General features: G+C 37.5%; 1 protein-coding gene across 1 annotated transcript; it reads left to right on the top strand.

Annotated features, from left to right (window-relative positions):
- The first annotated feature begins 8,314 nt into the window (after positions 1–8,314).
- LOC125420808 (18.5 kDa class I heat shock protein) lies at positions 8,315–18,839 on the top strand. Its single transcript, XM_060811814.1, has 2 exons — positions 8,315–8,442; positions 18,237–18,839. Exons 1-2 carry the CDS (start codon positions 8,419–8,421, stop codon positions 18,690–18,692), a joined length of 480 nt encoding a protein of 159 aa, XP_060667797.1. The 5' UTR covers positions 8,315–8,418; the 3' UTR covers positions 18,693–18,839.
- Positions 18,840–19,330: the final 491 nt, after the last annotated feature.

Raw genomic sequence — 19,330 nt, 5'->3', positions numbered from 1 at the left:
TTTAAAAAAAGCTCAATTATGTTGCTCTAATATTTTCACTTGTTATTTGTAGTTGAAAAAAAAATAGATTGATTAAAAGGAAAAAAAAAAAACAACGCACAATGGAGCCTGTGCGTCGTCTGTTACCAAAATCTAAAAAAAAAAAAATAAAAAATAACACCTTAGTTATGTTGCTATAATATTTTCATTGGTTATTTGTAGTTGAAATAAAATTAAATTGACTAAAAAAAAAAAAAAATTAAACCCAAGACCTCTTACACTCTGAAGGAATCACCACACTACCAAACCAAATAACTTGGATGTAATAATACAACAAGAACTAGCTTAATATAGTTTTACGCGATGCATTCTTTTAACAAAAAGTCACCAAATAGATGAAAAGGCGACTCATTTGCAACAACTGCGTCGCCTTTTCAATCAACCAATTTTTAACTTTTTTTGAATTTGAAAGTTGTTTTTAGTAATTTTTTAATTTTACAAATATGTTTTTTTTTTAATTTGTAGATGAGCAATCAACAAAACTAATTAAAGATTAAAAAAATAATAATAAAACATGAAATAGACGACGTGTTTTAATGGAATTGCATCACCTATTCCTTCAATTTTTTTTATTTTTTATTTTTAAGAAAAAACAATTTAATAGACTTTCAATTTTTAAAAACAAGTAAGCTATCATTGACCATAAACACATGAAAATTAAGCTCATTTAACATACTTATGTAGATAAATTGGTCAATAAATGCTTGTTGAATTAGAATTCTATATTCGGTACTCTATCTCAAATTAGATCTTGAGATATTTTGTGTCTCGTTTATACACATATATGTGAATAATTGAGAAAAGTATTGACAAAACGATTTTCTGTTTTTAGATCAATGAAATTTATGTTCATTGGATTGCTACATGAATATATTTGTAGATGAATAATTAAAAAATTATTTAAAATTTATAAAGAAAATATAAAAATTGGAACAGGCTATGCTTTTTTACCATAATTCGTCGCTTGATCGCACAATTCAAGAACAGGCGACCCTTCTTGAAGAGAATGCATCGCCTATTCTCTCAATTAAAAAAATAAAAATTTTAAAAGATATGTAAATTTTATAAAGAATAAAGGTGTATTTGAAAAACAAAAAAATAAACAGCAATTTTTGATATTTTGCTTCGCATTTTTAAGAAATATTTTCAATTTTTATTTGTAAATGAAAACTAAAAAATTAATCAAAGAAAAAGAAATGAAATTGAGAGAAAAGACACATTTTTGCCATTTTTTGAAAATTTTTGGCTCGTTTTAAAATTTTTACGCGCACCTTTGAATCCCTTTTCTTTTTTAAGACTACATCAAGTACACTATCTAATAGATATTATATTTGGAAGCAATCTAAGAAAGACTTAAAGAGTGGGATATTTCGGATTTCATTTTTCATTTGTCTATATTGTTGTCGGCAGAGAAGCTGGATTTTTCTGTGTTGCGTGATTTTTTGGGTTTTTTCTTTCTACGTCTCCATTGTTTAGGTGGGTTTCTTTTTTCTTTATGGTTGGCGGAGACATATGGTGGGTTCAACTTGATTCGAGATGGTCTGTTGTTTTAACTTCACCACCACATCGTACTTTTGTTGAAGAAGATGTTCTTGAGGATACTATGCTGGCTCACAATCCATTTGTCATATAGTTGCCAAGTATCAATAAAAATGATAATGAGGATGAATGTGAGAGTAGCTATGTTTGTAATGATTGTAAAGGGATATGGATAAACAATATCTTCTAAATAAATTAGTACTTATATTTATTACCTTATGTTTTAAGTAATATTTATAACATTTATTATTATTCATTTAATTATTTTTTTGATCTGCTTCATTATGTGTTTTCCACTTTTAATTAAGAGAAATGCACCTCGTCAAATCTTAAGAACGATGGTAATATTCTTTAAATTTTCATTTACTAAATTACAAATTTAATAATGATTAATATTTTATTTATTTTGCATAAGTGTTAATAACTTTTTTAATTTTTCCATATGCAGTATGAGGGTGTAATATCGTCAACAAGAGGACGTCAACTTCCATCTCAATGAGTATGCATTCATGGAAGTTTAATTAATATTAAATTTGTTATGAAAAAGTACAATAGTTTACAAATTATGTCAATGAGTTAATATTTAAATTATTTGATAATTAATTTGTCATGAAAAAATATGTATTTTAAATTTTTGTATTCTAATTATTTTGGATGAAGCTCATTTTAGTTTTTTTGTATTTTAATTATTTTTATATTTTTACTATTTTAATAATATTCACAAAATTAAAAATTAAAAAATGAATGGGTGACGCATAAAAAAGAAACAAGATCGCCTAACATATTTGGCGACCTTTACTTGCCTATCTTTAGCGACTAACAAATCTAGCGATGCTTAAAATAGAGTCGCTAATATCTATTTTAGCGATTTTTCTAAAGATAAATAAAGAGTCGCTATAAGTAATGAAAACTACGTCGCTAAAATCCTCCATGGTCACTAAAAAGGCAACTCTACTTATAAGTCAGTTGTAATATCTTTATTTAGCAACTATATACAAAACAGTTGCTAGAAAATACGTCGCTATAAGTGGATCGAAAATAATGAGTCATTAAAGTTTAGATGCGTCGCTAAAAACTCATATATAGGTGACTTATATAATGCGTCGTTAAAATAAATGAATGTAGCTAAAAACCTAAATAAGGAGACTCTCATAAAGAATCGCTAAAAGTCGATCTATGTCGCTAAAAATTCTAAGTCGATGACTCAAATAATGCGTCACTAAAAGTGTATATTGTCACTAAAAATGGAAATATAGGCAACTCTGATAATAAATCGCTAAAAGTCGATGGTTATCAGTAAAAACTTTAATATCCATGACTCACGTAATGTGTCTCTAAAAGTAACATGTATCACTAAAAATTGACATATAGGCGACTCTCATAATGAGTTGTTAAATATCTATTTAAATCGTTAAAAACTCATGAATAGATGACTTTGATAATGGGTCGCTAAATGTCTGCATTTTGCGATAGGATGTTAAGCTATTTATTGGAATACGTCGTTGTTTATTTTTTGCGACGCATTTATTGCGTCATTTATCAATGCGATTCTTGTAGTGATATAGAATAAAGCATTATGTACCCTCTAGTAAAAGGAAAATATAACCATTTTAGAAAAATGCAGAATCGGTGGCCAACCGGCGGCAATCTTTTTTTTTTTTCTTTTTTTTTTGGGTAAATTCCAATTCCACTTGTTTTGATAGTACAAAATTATTATAAAACCGCGATGTGTAAACTCGTTATCACCTTAGTCCTTTTAGCATTCTATTTATTATAATTTAAAGGTTTCCTATTCTCTTTTAGATGAGTTTCCTTTTTTCTTTTCCAAACCAATTTCTATTTTCACTTTTTCTTTGTCACGTATTATTTTGATCTATCTTTTACTTGGGCATGCGTTCTTCTATTGCTTCTATATTCATCAACTCGATCACAATGATGAAGAGGAAACGCAGATATCAAGAGGCTTTGGAATTGGAACCTCCAGCTTTCTCACACTTTCCAAACGAGTTGACTACTGAAATCTTGGCCCGGCTTGTTTCCTCTTCTCAAATTGATTACTTCAATACCAAAAAATGGTACGCAAGAATTACTTTTAATTAATTTTGTCTATATTTCTCTCCATCTTGTCTTTATTAACTTGTGTTTACTAAATTATATACAAGAAAAACCAACAATTTTTTTTTTTATGTTTTCCAAAAAAAATATATATACATTTCTTCAAGAAAGTATTGACAACTATTAACGTAAGTAATTTTAGTTTTTGAACTAGGCACTTGGATACATTTAAGGTACCGAAAGTAAACAGCTCTTGATTAGTTAAGTTTTGTGATAAAAGGACCGCGTGTTATTTGCATCGTTTTTGGTTTTAAACTACCATTTTTTTTTTTTTCAGCTGTAAATCTTTTAATAAGGTTGGTGAAGATGACTATGTTTATCGGCATATGTCGCTTGGCAAATTGAAGCATATTGCATGGGAGAGACGGAATGAAGTAAAATTTTTTTATAACACCTGCAAGAAAAGTGGACATCCAGAAGTATTGTATGAAGAAGGAGGTGTGTCTCTATCTTAACTTGATAATTTTGTCAATTTTTTTTTAATATATATATATATATATATATAATTGAAATTTTAATATTTATTTCTAATATTAAATATAAATATTTCAGATGGAATATTTGAATGTTAAGTCAAAAACAGCAAATTCAGGACTAGATCTTTTAAAAAGAGCTGCACATTTAGGACACCAAGGAGCTTCTTACATATTTGGGATCATCCTTATTTGCAGTGGAGAAGAGCGCAAGGGAATAAAATTGCTTTCCAGTATTAAAACAAAAAGTGAATTGAAAGAATGCCGAAGCAAATTATGTGAAGTATTAAGTGGATTCATAAACGACGTAGATTTGTCCGATCCAACATATAACAAAGAAAAATACAGGATGGACAAGTGAATGGTGCGAAGAAGATGAACGTGAAAGTTGTGACAGATGCATATGGAATCAAGAAATCGTTTACGTATGCAATCTGTAATGTTTGATCTTACTATATATTAATGCAATAGTAAGAAAAACTCCTAATATTTAATATATTTTTATAAAATGTCAAATTATTGTTTTTATATTTATACAGAATTATGTATGTTATTTGTCCTTTCACGTGTTTTGCCTGTAACTTGAGCCTTGTTCTTTATTATGAAAAATTAAAAAAATAAAATAAAATAAAAGATACAAATTTTAATTAGGTTTGGGTTTGAAGAAAACTAGAGTTCCTCTTTTAGCTGTCTGATTTTTGTTCTTTGTTTCTTTTTCTTATTTATTCAATTATTTATGATTCTCCTTTCTTTTTTTTTTTTTTTTTTTTTTTTTTTTGGTGATGAATTTATAGTTCTCCTTTTGGATGCTCAATTCTCTAGCTTTTTTTGCTGCCTTCTCATCGAGTTATCATTTCTTTAATGCCAAGTTAAAGTACAAGCCACGGCCGACGTCTACTAGTGCTTGTAGCATGACTATGTATTTATTTATGTAGAGTTTGTTATAATACGTATTCATCTCAATTTATCTGGTAGTAATTAACGAATGATGCATAGGATTGATTAAATTTTGGATCAGCACACGGAAGATAAAGAAGGGAACATTTTTCTTCTCATACAACACGTGCATGGAAGAGGTGGCAATTTTATCTTGCCATCTCAATCTTGCATTTCTTTTTCCATGTATATATCTATATATATAAACCATGACTATATATTAATCAATCTAACAAAACAACTCAATTAATTTCAACAAGTTCCCTTAGAACATTTATAATGGTGATAATCCCAAATCCGAGTTTAAGATCTGGTGCATAATTTCCCCTCCTCAATTTATCAAAAAATAATATTTATTTTTAAAAAATTACTTACTAATTTTTTCTCTCATATATATATATATATATATACATATGTTTTTGACATGCGCCTGTATAGATTTATTTGTGCGGTGTATAACAACTACTCTGAGTCTCCATATTAGGCTATTGCATAGAATTGGTTGGCTTAATCAGGCCATTTTTAATTTGGAATTGCTAAATACAAACGAAATAATAAAACAATGGAGCCATCATAGTATTTTTTAACTACTCCAAAAGGAAAGTTGGTTAGTGGATCATTTACAACCAATAACTCGTCAAATTCACATTTTACCTGATCTTCAGTTTCGAGCCCAAAGTCATTAATAGAGAAAACCCTTATATTACGAGTACTACTACAGGTACTACAGGCATTTGAGGTATTTTCTATTGAATAGTACATAATTCTACATGGACAACCAAAAAGAAAAGAAGAAAGAAATTATCGAACACTTCATTTCAATACGGATTGTAAAATTCCATTGCTATGTTGGAAGAAGGATAGCTATATTGATTCGGTAAACTCTAAAGACACCCTTGGTACAATATTGACGATCTCACAAAGAAAAGATTCGATTTTAGTAAATGGAAATTTACTAATTTCAAGTTTTGGGGAAGCAATCTTACTTCGATTCTGGGTTATTCATAGTATTACTATACCTTTTCTATTCATTGTGGGTTGGTTATTCGTCAGCACCAGTTTAGCTTATGATGTATTTGAAAGCCCTCGTCCAAACAAATATTTGACAGAGAGCCGACAAGGAATCCCATTAATAGCTAGCCGTTTTGATCCTTTGGAACAATTTGATGAATTTAGTAAATCTTCTACTAGTTTTGTTTGATGTTTAACCAATCCAAATTAAAATGCATTGACTCATGTAGTCACCACTTGTAACAAATAATATTTCTTATGCATGCATTGATTATTTTCAAAATCAATAAAAATCGACCAAATTTTATATCCTTCATTCTTTATTTTGTAGAAGAAAATGATATGATTTTGTTAATTTTTTGACTTAGAATATCAATCAAAATAATATAAAATAATTATTGCATGTGTATAATGTAATTAAAATGTATATATCTTGACTCGAATGGGTGGCACATGGAATGACTTGTCTTTATCTTTAAAAAATAACTTAAATGGGCCACAAATTTTCACTTCAAAACCCACAGGAAAGTTCTGCACAAGTCTGGAAACATCCTCACCTTTAAACACAAAACCGAAAACCGACTATGGGCCTAAAGCCCTAGAAGATTCTGGGCCTAAAGCCTAGAAGATTCTGGAACATTCATCCACTACCATAAATACCCAAGCCATCCTCCTCTTTTCTCGAACGAGAAACTAAGGGCCTGTTTGGCCATGTTTTCTGTGTTCTGCTTTTGAAACATTGTTTTCAGAAATGAAAACAGAAAACTGTTTTCTCTTGTTTTATGAAAACAAAAAGCGTTTGGCCATTAATTTTTGAAAACAGTTTTCAATCCCAAAAAATAGAAAATATGTTTGGTTACATGTGAAAAGGTATCCACATTTCTTTTGTTTAGCCACACAAACTTTTTCTTGACTCCATGCATATATATATATATATATACACACACATGTCAAAACATCCCATCCTTTATCTTTTTTTCTTTTGTTTGTATATGTATGTATGTGTACACGGTTTCATGTAAACATAAAAGGTGTCCACATGTCTCTATTAGGCCACACTTGCACTTGTAACAAATCTGTAAAAAAATTAAAGAGAATAATCCATAATTATCCCCATGAAAAGGAAAATTCAATGCGTGTGTAGGTAGGTAGGACCAGAAAGATAATGATTTGTCTATTCCAAGCAGCCAAACAAACAACAATCCGAATAACTTTTGTAGAACAAAAAACAAAATAATAATAAGAATCATTTAAAATTATCGACATCTTTTCCAGTGGTGAGAGAGAAGGAAATAATTATGCAGCTTGAAAAGATAAATCACTATTGACTATATTGATTGTGTATTCGATGTGTATTTATCGCAGTTCGATCAAAAAACTCTCTCTCTCTCTCTCTCTAAATCATAATTAGTAGTGATCGGCAGAAAGAAAAATGTCGAGAGTCTGTTTGTTGCTGTTTTTGTGCTAAATACCAGCGTTGGGGTCTTAGCGGTTGAGGCTTTTAGCAGACAAGATTTCCCTACTGGCTTTGTCTTTGGCGCTGGAACCTCAGCTAATCAGGTCCATTTATATTTTTTGTTTTATATATAAATAATATATATATATATATATATATAAAACAATTTTTCATTAGGATACCTGATGAAATTGTGGTACAGACTCATATATATCATTTTAAATATATGCATTTTTTTAAAAATAAAATCTCATGATAAGAGCTGGACTATATATATATATATAAATACATACATGCAAGAAGCCATAGAAGTAATTAATGATGTTTATGTTAAATATATTATTCCATGGAAGGTGGAAGGAGCAGCAAACGAAGATGGGAGAACTTCAGCAGAGATCGGTGAACTTCAGCAAAGATCTGTTTTTGTTGAAGGCACGGCTGACTATTCGAGATCTGTTCGATGAAGATTAGCTGGTGTGCGTGGGTCGACGAGCGGTGAACGTTTCGCAAGCCAGTGAAGGGGCTGGTCGAACGACGCAGGTGAGAGACAAGAGAGGCCAAGGTGAGAGAACAGGTGGAAACATCTTTTTGATGTTTTCCCAATTTTGTTTTTTTTTTAACTTGTTTTCAGAACTTGTTTTTAGAAACAAATGGCCAAACAGGTATAAAATTGTTTTGGAAACAAATTTCTGTTTTCAAGAACAGAAAACTGTTCTGAAAACAGCTGGCCAAACAGGCCCTAAGCAGTTATTAATTATCAGTAATCACCGAAAATCTAGACGCAGATTTGAATTTACGAATTTCGAATTTCGAATTTTTCGATCACAGTCCAAGCAAAAGCAAAAGAAGATGTCGTTGATTCCAAGCTTCTTCTGTCAGGACCCGTCCAGAATTCCTTCCCCGGAACCCTAGACAGCCCTGATCCCAGGGAAACCCTACCGAACCTTCCAACGGAAAATCCGGCAGAGCCTCCCCTAAGGGATTTACTTACCACAAAATTCCCTGCACTGAAAACACACTTCTAAAATTATCCCCTTATTCCTCCCACAGTACTACAAATCGATTCCACAAATTGCAGCACTTAAATAAATAAATACAGTAATCCAGTGCAAAATAAATACAACAAGAGTGAAAGAAATATTACAACTGCAATAAAAGAATAACAGGGTACTGCCGAACTAAAACAGCGAGGAAGATCAAGTCCGCTCCGAGTGAACACCGACAACCTGGTACCTAGAGGAACGGAATTTAAGAGTGTGAGATGCTAATCATCTCAGTGAGCGACCCTACTACTATACCATATAATATCACAGTAATAAGTATAAATAATAATTATTTGGAAATAATATTTTCTCTCAAAACCCTTACAATTCTCTCAGTTGGAAAGGTTCCCCTTTTAAAACAATTTCACAAAACCCTTTATCCATATTCCCCGAAAACCAAGACATCAATTAAATACCAGAAGCGGTAACAATTATATTTTTAATTCCAATTCAGTTTCCAAACATTTTATTTTTAAAGCACAGTTCTGAAAATCATTTGATGCACCCACTATATACCAGTGGCGCCAACAGTACCCAGCGTCCCAAGGTACCGCCAGACAGGAGGTTATAGAGAGAAACCGGCATACGGTCGCGTGGCGTCCCACTGCGCCGCTGCTAACCTGGTGTCCCGGCCAAAGGGGGGTGGCCGCCCTCTCCGATGGCATCCACAGGACACTCTCATAATATCAACCGCGCGCTACTCACACCCACCTGCGCGCTAATCACAACCGTGTGCACACTAACCATATCACATATACCATATCACATAATCAGAACACCAGTACGTGCACGGTGCATCTAAAAATCATAAAATCCATAAATTTAAAACAAATTTCACATTTTTCATAAGCATAGCGGGCATAATCCATCCGCTTGAATCGGGAAATTCTCCACAATTTCCTTATAATTAATACCATAAATCCCATGATTTTCAAATCCACCAACTCCCAAATCCATCAATTCAAATATCCACATTTTTTCCAAGCATAAATAATTTCTCGAAATATCATAATCAAATCCCATAATATTTTATGGGCATATTTCATAAAAATTGAAATCACCAACATAACCAAATATTTTCCTTGAAATATTTGAAAATCGAATCGTGCCCAATTTACCATTAAAACCACACCAATTTCAAAATCCTCAAAACCATAAAATAATTCCACATGGCATAAATTGTAGAATTCATATTTTCTTAAATCCAATAAATTCATAAATAATTCTACAATAAATCCAATAAATATTTGGCACATAGAAATTAAATTCCAAATATTTAATTCACACATAATATATTCATCAATTAAATTCCCCAAAATTAATTTGAAGGTGGGTCACTCACCTGGAGCACGCAATTAACCCATGATCCACTACGGGATCAATTCTACGACTCACCGGTGCTCCTAGAACAAAATTCACAGACAGTCAAATAAATTAATATTTTATTCGGGTAAATAATACCCGGTACCCGGGGGGTCAAAACACAAACGATATCTAGAATTTACGAGTTATATACCGAATCGAAGCTCGAGTGATGCTAATCACAGATCCGGTCTTAATTTTCGATGATCGTACCCGACGGGGTCGGAATTTTATCGGGAAGCTTTTCGGGTTTCGGCTCTGCAATTCTCCCAAACCGTCGCGAATTGGTGGAAACGGAAGTCGGATTTGGGTTCAGGAGGTCGAACACTGCGGACTGGAGCTGGCCGGAATTTTCGGGTACTCGCCGGAATAGTAATTTCCGGCGGGCCGCCACGTCACCGGCAACCGTCGCCGGAACAGTAATTTCCGACGGTGGCCGTTTGCTGTGAAATTTTGCAGATTTGTAGATCGTGAGGAGAGCAATCCAACGGGACCGACGGTGAGCAAAACGGAGGTCGGACGGCGGAGAAATCACCGTTTGAAGATTTTCGACCCCTCGCCGGAAAACGCTCCGATCCCGGCGCGTCGGTGGTCCGATGGCCGTGATTTTTGGTGGGTAGGCCGGACTTGAGGAGAGGATGCTGGGTGTATGGCGCGTGTACTGTATATCGGCCGGAATAGTGCCGATTCGCGGTGGCCGGCGGTGGAGGGGATTAATCGCCGCCAAACTTCGGACGTCCGATCCGGGCGCGTCCGGCGGCCGTTCGCCGTGAAATTTGGAGGTTTTGCCGGAAATGAGGTGGGCAAGCTTTCTGTCCGGTGCGTGTACAGTAACTCGGCCGGAACAGTGGAAAACTCCGATGGCCGGCGGTGGCTCTCTCTCTCTCTTTCTCTCTCCTCTCTCTCTTTCTCTCTTTTCTCTCTCTTTCTCTCTCTTCCCCGAGAGTTTTTCAAAATTAAAACCCTGCGTGACACTGTTCATGCCACGTGGACCAATCAGAAGCTGACACGTGGCATTTCACTGTTCACTGACCCAAAAAATATTAAAATAATACGGTATCTGGTAAACTTCAAACGTCCATAACTTTTTAACCGGATGTCCGTTTTGAGCGTGCTGCTAGTCTGTGAACTCGTATCGACGAGCACTTCACAACCATGCATGAGTCAAAGCTCAATTCCCCATAAACAAAAAGTCAACTCCAGCACCCCTTGGACAGTTTGGACCGCAACTTGTTTCGTCCATAACTTTCAAACCGTAGCTCCGTTTTCGACGTGCTACCAGTCTACGAACTCGTGGCATCGTGCACTTCGCCACGGTACCCTAGTCATCTCAAAATTCCCACCGAGTCCAAAAGTCAACTTTTGACCCCCTTCGGTCAACGGTCAACGGTCAACCTCGGTCAACGTGCACGGATTCTGGTGCGATTTGGGACGGGGTGTTACAGCCTTCCCCCCTTACAAAAATTTCGTCCTCGAAATTTCCGCACGTCACTGGAACAAACAAGGGTTCTGATCACGCACCTGCGCTTCGGGCTCCCATGTCGCTTCCTCGACTAAGTAGTTCCTTGCCAACCAATCCATGCCCAACACTACTTCAAGTCCGGATAGATCCAACAGGATCAGGTCTGCTTCCATCACTTGATCTGTGAAATCGTCGGGCGTAGTCCTGGCTCCCTGCTGCGTCATAGCAAACACCCGGCCTTGACTTGTCTGCTGGGGTCTCTTTCCTCTACCTCGACTCGATCCTGCAGACGGCTGGACTGATCCCGAAAAAACTCCTACTGGCTGACTCCCCTGGGAATTCTGTCCTGGAAATATCCCCGTATGCTGTGTCCGTCGACCTGCTTCTAGCACACTGCTGCTACCATAAGGGCAATCCCTCCTTATGTGACCTGGCTGCCCACACCGAAAGCAGAACCCATCCATCTGACATTGCCCAGAATGATTCCCCCTACAAAGTGGACAAATCCGCGGAGAACTAATGCGTGACTGCTGATACAAGCTTGCATCCACACTGATCGAATGGCGAGCTGGCTGGGGCATGCGATAACTATCTCTCCTCTGGAATCTGCCTCGTGGGCTTAACCCATCACTGTCTGAGCCTGAGCTATGGCCTTTCTTAGCTGCCCCCTGTCGAGGTACTCCGCTATACGAACCTTCGAAAGATCTGCGCCTTGAGGGTCTGTGTATCTCCTCCTGTCTCTCTAGCTCGAGCGCTGCATCCCTGGCGGACTGATAGGTGGGATGTACTGATCCGGAAAGGGTGTAGCCGATGCTCTCTTTCAATCCGTCTATGAACCTCAGCTTCTTCGTGTGATCGTCGGGAATCAGGTGCATGCAGAATTCTGATAGTTCTCGGAATCTCCTCTCGTACTCGGTCACTGTCATGTTCCCCTGTCGCAGTTCCTCGAACTCTCTCCTTCTCGCCTCACGGTACGCAGGAGGACAAAACTCTATCAATGGCAGTTGTTCATCCCAGCTACCACGAAACTGCATAATGCAAGACCTTAGCAGGTCTTCTAATGTCTGAATTGTGCACTCTGCTTGTCCCTCAGATTGCGGGTGAAAAGCGGTGCTGTAGTTAAGTCTTGCTCCTAGTGCATCAGCCAACTTCCGCCATAGTCGTGAAGTAAAGCGCGGATCTCGATCGGAGACGATGGCTAACGGTACTCCATGAAGACTTACAATGCGTTGCACGAACAACTAAGCTAACTTCTCGGGTGAAAAATGTTCTCGTACCGGTAGGAAGTGTGCCGACTTGGTGAGACGATCAATGATTACCCAAATGCCGTCGTACCTTCTAGGTGTGGAAGGAAGCTTGAATACGAAGTCCATGTTGAGTTCTTCCCACTTCCACACGAGAATCGGTAAAGGTTGGAGTAATCCCGAAGGCTTCTGTCTTTCTGCTTTCACTTGTTGACAAAGCAAACACTTTGATACGAAGTCTGCCACTTCTCTCTTCATACCAATCCACCAATAATACTTAACAAGCGTCCGGTACATCTTGGTACTTCCCGGATGCATCGCATACATCGAGCTATGCGCCTCCTCTAAAATCTCCTTCTTGAGTCCTGGAATATCCGGAACACAAAGTCGTCCTTTATACACGAGGGCTCCATCCCTCCTTATGGAAAATTCCGGATCAAGACCTTCTTGTACCTTGCCCTTAATTGTCCTCAACTTAGGATCTTCCATTTGGGTCTCTACTATACGATCCACCAACACCGGTCGTACCTGGAAGCTAGCCATGAGAACTCCTGAAGGATGCATATGCATTAACACCCCCATCTTCTTCAACTCCACCATGAGAGGTAGTTGGATGACTTGGATGTGAGCAAGGGATCCAGTAGCCTTCCTACTCAAAGCATCTGCCACTACATTCGCCTAATAGTGACTTTAACTTCCCTCTTGTGCAACTTTCCTTCTCATGCCCACTAATTAAGGATAGTCAAATTGGTCCACGAGAACACGATCTACAAGTCTTGGTCATAGTCGAACGCTAACCATAAGGTGCTTCTAAAGCATGCATCCTTAAACCAACAACCAACTCTTGTAACTCGATCAGCAATTCAAAAGGTAAGATTAGAACTTAAGTCTAATTTCCTCAAATACTGGTATCACCAAGTTAAGGTTGAGATTAATTCACTTGTCTTCGATTACCCTCCTAGTACTTACAATTATAAAACCCTTGCTCCTCATTGATTAACCAATAGTCTTAACCTCGACAAACATCAATCTTTCTTTTAACTAAATTCATCAAGGTCATGAATAAAATTCTCAACATCCAAATACCATTCTTGAAAACCCTAAGTTTCCCTCATTTCAAATAAATTCCATGAATCCACACCTCAAGCAATAAGGAATTTAAATCTTAATTCTAGCATCACCACCAATACTATGAACAAATCACTAGATCCTTAACCCAACAAGGTATTCCACACTTCTTAAATTCTAACTACGTCCCAAAAATCATACTCCTTATCATTGTAAATTATCACCAACAATATCAACCACCTTAAATAGATAAAACACCACCAATATGAACCTTAAATCTCCAAGGAAATAAGATATCAAGATCTTAGCTTCTAGAATGAAAATAACCATGCTTAAACATCCAACCATGCCTAAGGAATCATCCTCATCTCATTAACCTCATCAACCACCAAGTAGAACTTTAGTCGCTATCCGGAGCTTGCTTGATTCTCTAAACGCTGTCGTACCTTCTCTTTGTGAATGATAGTTTAAGCACGAAATCCATATTTACATCTCCCTACTTTTACTTATCGGTGACCTAAGTACCTTTATTCGGATCTTGCAACTTCCTTTATCGTGCCAAACCACCATGTCATCCAGTGAGCATTCCATACGTCTTGGTACCCTTGGGGTGTATCGCATACTTTGAATCGCGTGCTTCCTTTAAGATCTCCTTTTTGAACTCAACGATACCCTGCTTTGGATTCTCGACTGGCGATACTTAACCCTTAAGTCGCTCTTGGAAAAACCATAACATAAAACAAATAATAAAATATATTTTTCAAATATACCTAACTTGCATAGGCAATTGTTAAAACTCCACATTGAAAATCATATCTTAAAATCCATAGCATAAAATAAAATATGCACGCTTGTAATGGAGGTACGTACGACACCTTCTACATGTTACGTAATCCATGATTCCAACTGTCGCCGACACTCTGCTACCAATACAAACCAGGGTGGTTGCCTATATTGGCCGTCCAATTCCCCGGGCTCGTAGGCAACATGATCATGGGGCTAGCTCTACATGGACCACATTGGTTCGCCGCCTCCATATGGTGCAGTATAATATCAACAATATAACATACAAATACATGTACGAACACAAACCAAAAATACTTGAATAAAACACCTTTAATTTCCAATACCACGTTGAAAAGCATTTAATTTTGATAATCGATTGGAAAAATATTTTGACGCCTTGAAATCGATCGACACACATCCTTAGGCAATCATCATTCTTCTCCATGAACGAAACGGATACCATTCACGATGATAAGCTTGACCTTCAAAAAGAAAAGGCATCCTCGACCATCGACTAGGCCATAGGAATTCCCCGTTAGGCTAGATGATCCTAATTGACACCCTCGAAGATTAGAGTTATTCAAACTCGGGCAACGAATTTACTTCGAGACAAACGGAAAGAAAGCTTTCACACGGGTAAAACGAGAGATTAAACACGGATAGGATGCACAACAATGCACAGTCCCTTCGAAATACTAGAACCTAGAGCTCTGATACCAACTGTCAGGACCCGTCCAGAATTCCTTCCCCGGAACCCTAGACAGCCCTGATCCCAGGGAAACCCTACCGAACCTTCCAACGGAAAATCCGGCAGAGCCTCCCCTAAGGGATTTACTTACCACAAAATTCCCTGCACTGAAAACACACTTCTAAAATTATCCCCTTATTCCTCCCACAGTACTACAAATCGATTCCACAAATTGCAGCACTTAAATAAATAAATACAGTAATCCAGTGCAAAATAAATACAACAAGAGTGAAAGAAATATTACAACTGCAATAAAAGAATAACAGGGTACTGCCGAACTAAAACAGCGAGGAAGATCAAGTCCGCTCCGAGTGAACACCGACAACCTGGTACCTAGAGGAACGGAATTTAAGAGTGTGAGATGCTAATCATCTCAGTGAGCGACCCTACTACTATACCATATAATATCACAGTAATAAGTATAAATAATAATTATTTGGAAATAATATTTTCTCTCAAAACCCTTACAATTCTCTCAGTTGGAAAGGTTCCCCTTTTAAAACAATTTCACAAAACCCTTTATCCATATTCCCCGAAAACCAAGACATCAATTAAATACCAGAAGCGGTAACAATTATATTTTTAATTCCAATTCAGTTTCCAAACATTTTATTTTTAAAGCACAGTTCTGAAAATCATTTGATGCACCCACTATATACCAGTGGCGCCAACAGTACCCAGCGTCCCAAGGTACCGCCAGACAGGAGGTTATAGAGAGAAACCGGCATACGGTCGCGTGGCGTCCCACTGCGCCGCTGCTAACCTGGTGTCCCGGCCAAAGGGGGGTGGCCGCCCTCTCCGATGGCATCCACAGGACACCCTCATAATATCAACCGCGCGCTACTCACACCCACCTGCGCGCTAATCACAACCGTGTGCACACTAACCATATCACATATACCATATCACATAATCAGAACACCAGTACGTGCACGGTGCATCTAAAAATCATAAAATCCATAAATTTAAAACAAATTTCACATTTTTCATAAGCATAGCGGGCATAATCCATCCGCTTGAATCGGGAAATTCTCCACAATTTCCTTATAATTAATACCATAAATCCCATGATTTTCAAATCCACCAACTCCCAAATCCATCAATTCAAATATCCACATTTTTTCCAAGCATAAATAATTTCTCGAAATATCATAATCAAATCCCATAATATTTTATGGGCATATTTCATAAAAATTGAAATCACCAACATAACCAAATATTTTCCTTGAAATATTTGAAAATCGAATCGTGCCCAATTTACCATTAAAACCACACCAATTTCAAAATCCTCAAAACCATAAAATAATTCCACATGGCATAAATTGTAGAATTCATATTTTCTTAAATCCAATAAATTCATAAATAATTCTACAATAAATCCAATAAATATTTGGCACATAGAAATTAAATTCCAAATATTTAATTCACACATAATATATTCATCAATTAAATTCCCCAAAATTAATTTGAAGGTGGGTCACTCACCTGGAGCACGCAATTAACCCATGATCCACTACGGGATCAATTCTACGACTCACCGGTGCTCCTAGAACAAAATTCACAGACAGTCAAATAAATTAATATTTTATTCGGGTAAATAATACCCGGTACCCGGGGGGTCAAAACACAAACGATATCTAGAATTTACGAGTTATATACCGAATCGAAGCTCGAGTGATGCTAATCACAGATCCGGTCTTAATTTTCAATGATCGTACCCGACGGGGTCGGAATTTTATCGGGAAGCTTTTCGGGTTTCGGCTCTGCAATTCTCCCAAACCGTCGCGAATTGGTGGAAACGGAAGTCGGATTTGGGTTCAGGAGGTCGAACACTGCGGACTGGAGCTGGCCGGAATTTTCGGGTACTCGCCGGAATAGTAATTTCCGGCGGACCGCCACGTCACCGGCAACCGTCGCCGGAACAGTAATTTCCGACGGTGGCCGTTTGCTGTGAAATTTTGCAGATTTGTAGATCGTGAGGAGAGCAATCCAACGGGACCGACGGTGAGCAAAACGGAGGTCGGACGGCGGAGAAAGCACCGTTTGAAGATTTTCGACCCCTCGCCGGAAAACGCTCCGATCCCGGCGCGTCGGTGGTCCGATGGCCGTGATTTTTGGTGGGTAGGCCGGACTTGAGGAGAGGATGCTGGGTGTATGGCGCGTGTACTGTATATCGGCCGGAATAGTGCCGATTCGCGGTGGCCGGCGGTGGAGGGGAAAAATCGCCGCCAAACTTCGGACGTCCGATCCGGGCGCGTCCGGCGGCCGTTCGCCGTGCAATTTGGAGGTTTTGCCGGAAATGAGGTGGGCAAGCTTTCTGTCCGGTTCATGTACAGTAACTCGGCCGGAACAGTGGAAAACTCCGGTGGCCGGCGGTGGCTCTCTCTCTCTCTTTCTCTCTCCTCTCTCTCTTTCTCTCTCTTCTCTCTCTTTCTCTCTCTTCCCCGAGAGTTTTTCAAAATTAAAACCCTGCGTGATACTGTTCATGCCATGTGGACCAATCAGAAGCTGACACGTGGCATTTCACTGTTCACTGACCCAAAAAATATTAAAATAATACGGTATCCGGTAAACTTCAAACGTCCATAACTTTTTAACCGGATGTCCGTTTTGAGCGTGCTGCTAGTCTGTGAACTCGTATCGACGAGCACTTCACAACCATGCATGAGTCAAAGCTCAATTCCCCATAAACAAAAAGTCAACTCCAGCACCCCTTGGACAGTTTGGACCGCAACTTGTTTCGTCCATAACTTTCAAACCGTAGCTCCGTTTTCGACGTGCTACCAGTCTTCGAACTCGTGGCATCGTGCACTTCGCCACGGTACCCTAGTCATCTCAAAATTCCCACCGAGTCCATAAGTCAACTTTTGACCCCCTTCGGTCAACGGTCAACAGTCAACCTCGGTCAACGTGCACGGATTCCGGTGCGATTTGGGACGGGGTGTTACATCTTCGGTGGCCGACGAAGCAGCGTCATCGATCCCTTCTCTCTCGACATTTGGGATCCCTTCAAGGATTTTCCTTCCTCCTCGCTGTCTGCAAATTTCCCAGAGTTTTCTAGGGAAAACTCTGCCTTCTTGAGCACCCAAATCGATTGGAAGGAGACCCCAGAAGCCCATGTGTTCAAGGCCGATATTCCAGGGCTCAGGAAAGAAGAAGTGAAGGTGGAAGTTGAAGATGATCGGGTGCTCCAGATCAGCGTTGAGAGGAACGTGGAGAAGGAGGACAAGAACGATACTTGGCATCGAGTTGAGCGCAGCAGCGGGAAGTTCTTGAGGAGGTTTAGGCTTCCAGAGAATGCCAAATTGGATAAGATTAAGGCCGCTATGGAGAATGGGGTTCTTACTGTGACTGTCCCTAAAGAGGAGGTCAAAAACCCCGACGTCAGGTCCATTGAAATCTCTGGTTAAAACTTTGTCCGCTTTGATTAACTGAGAGTGGTCTTCTGGGTGTAGTGTGGGAGCGTGAATAAGATAGTGTTTTATAATGGTTTATGGTTCTGTGTTCTTTCTTGTATAAATGTTGTTTGTGGTAATGTCAAGCTGAACTTCTTTTCACATTGTTATTACATAGTTTGACCCAAAAAATATCAAATTTTATTAATTGTATAAGGCTATTAGTCTAGCTAACTAGGTAATTATTATTATTATAATCTGGTTGTCTTTTATGGTAAATCAAAATACAAGTTGTGATTTTACTATTTGATTTTTCATATGTGATTCTTATCTTTTAATTTTTTAATGTAAAAAGATAGTTCTGGTTGAATTTTCTAACACAAAGTACTAAATCAAAATACAAGTTGTGATTTTAGTATTTGATTTTTCATATGTGATTTTTATCTTTTAATTTTTTAATGTAAAAAGATAGTCTGGTTGACTTTTCTAACTCAAATTACTAAAGAACAGTAGTTTATATGAAGTTTCATATCTTTTTAGGCTTAAATATATAAAGTTTCATATTCAATAGGCCGAGATGTGAATGATAATAATTGATATAATATGGTTTCAAAATTTATATCGGAAATTTTGAAACAGTAAAAATGATTGTG

Source organism: Ziziphus jujuba, chromosome 10 (genome assembly GCF_031755915.1).
Source record: "Ziziphus jujuba cultivar Dongzao chromosome 10, ASM3175591v1".
NCBI classification, from domain to species: Eukaryota; Viridiplantae; Streptophyta; class Magnoliopsida; order Rosales; family Rhamnaceae; genus Ziziphus; species Ziziphus jujuba.
This window is presented reverse-complemented; position numbering and strand designations above follow the sequence as displayed.

Bases quoted from the DNA above. Each gene is read 5' to 3' on its own strand.
- LOC125420808 (XM_060811814.1), top strand. From the start codon at position 8,419: ATGTCGTTGATTCCAAGCTTCTTC. The intron at 8,443-18,236 runs TGTCAGGACCCG...TGTTACATCTTC, and splicing joins CGTTGATTCCAAGCTTCTTC to GGTGGCCGACGAAGCAGCGT.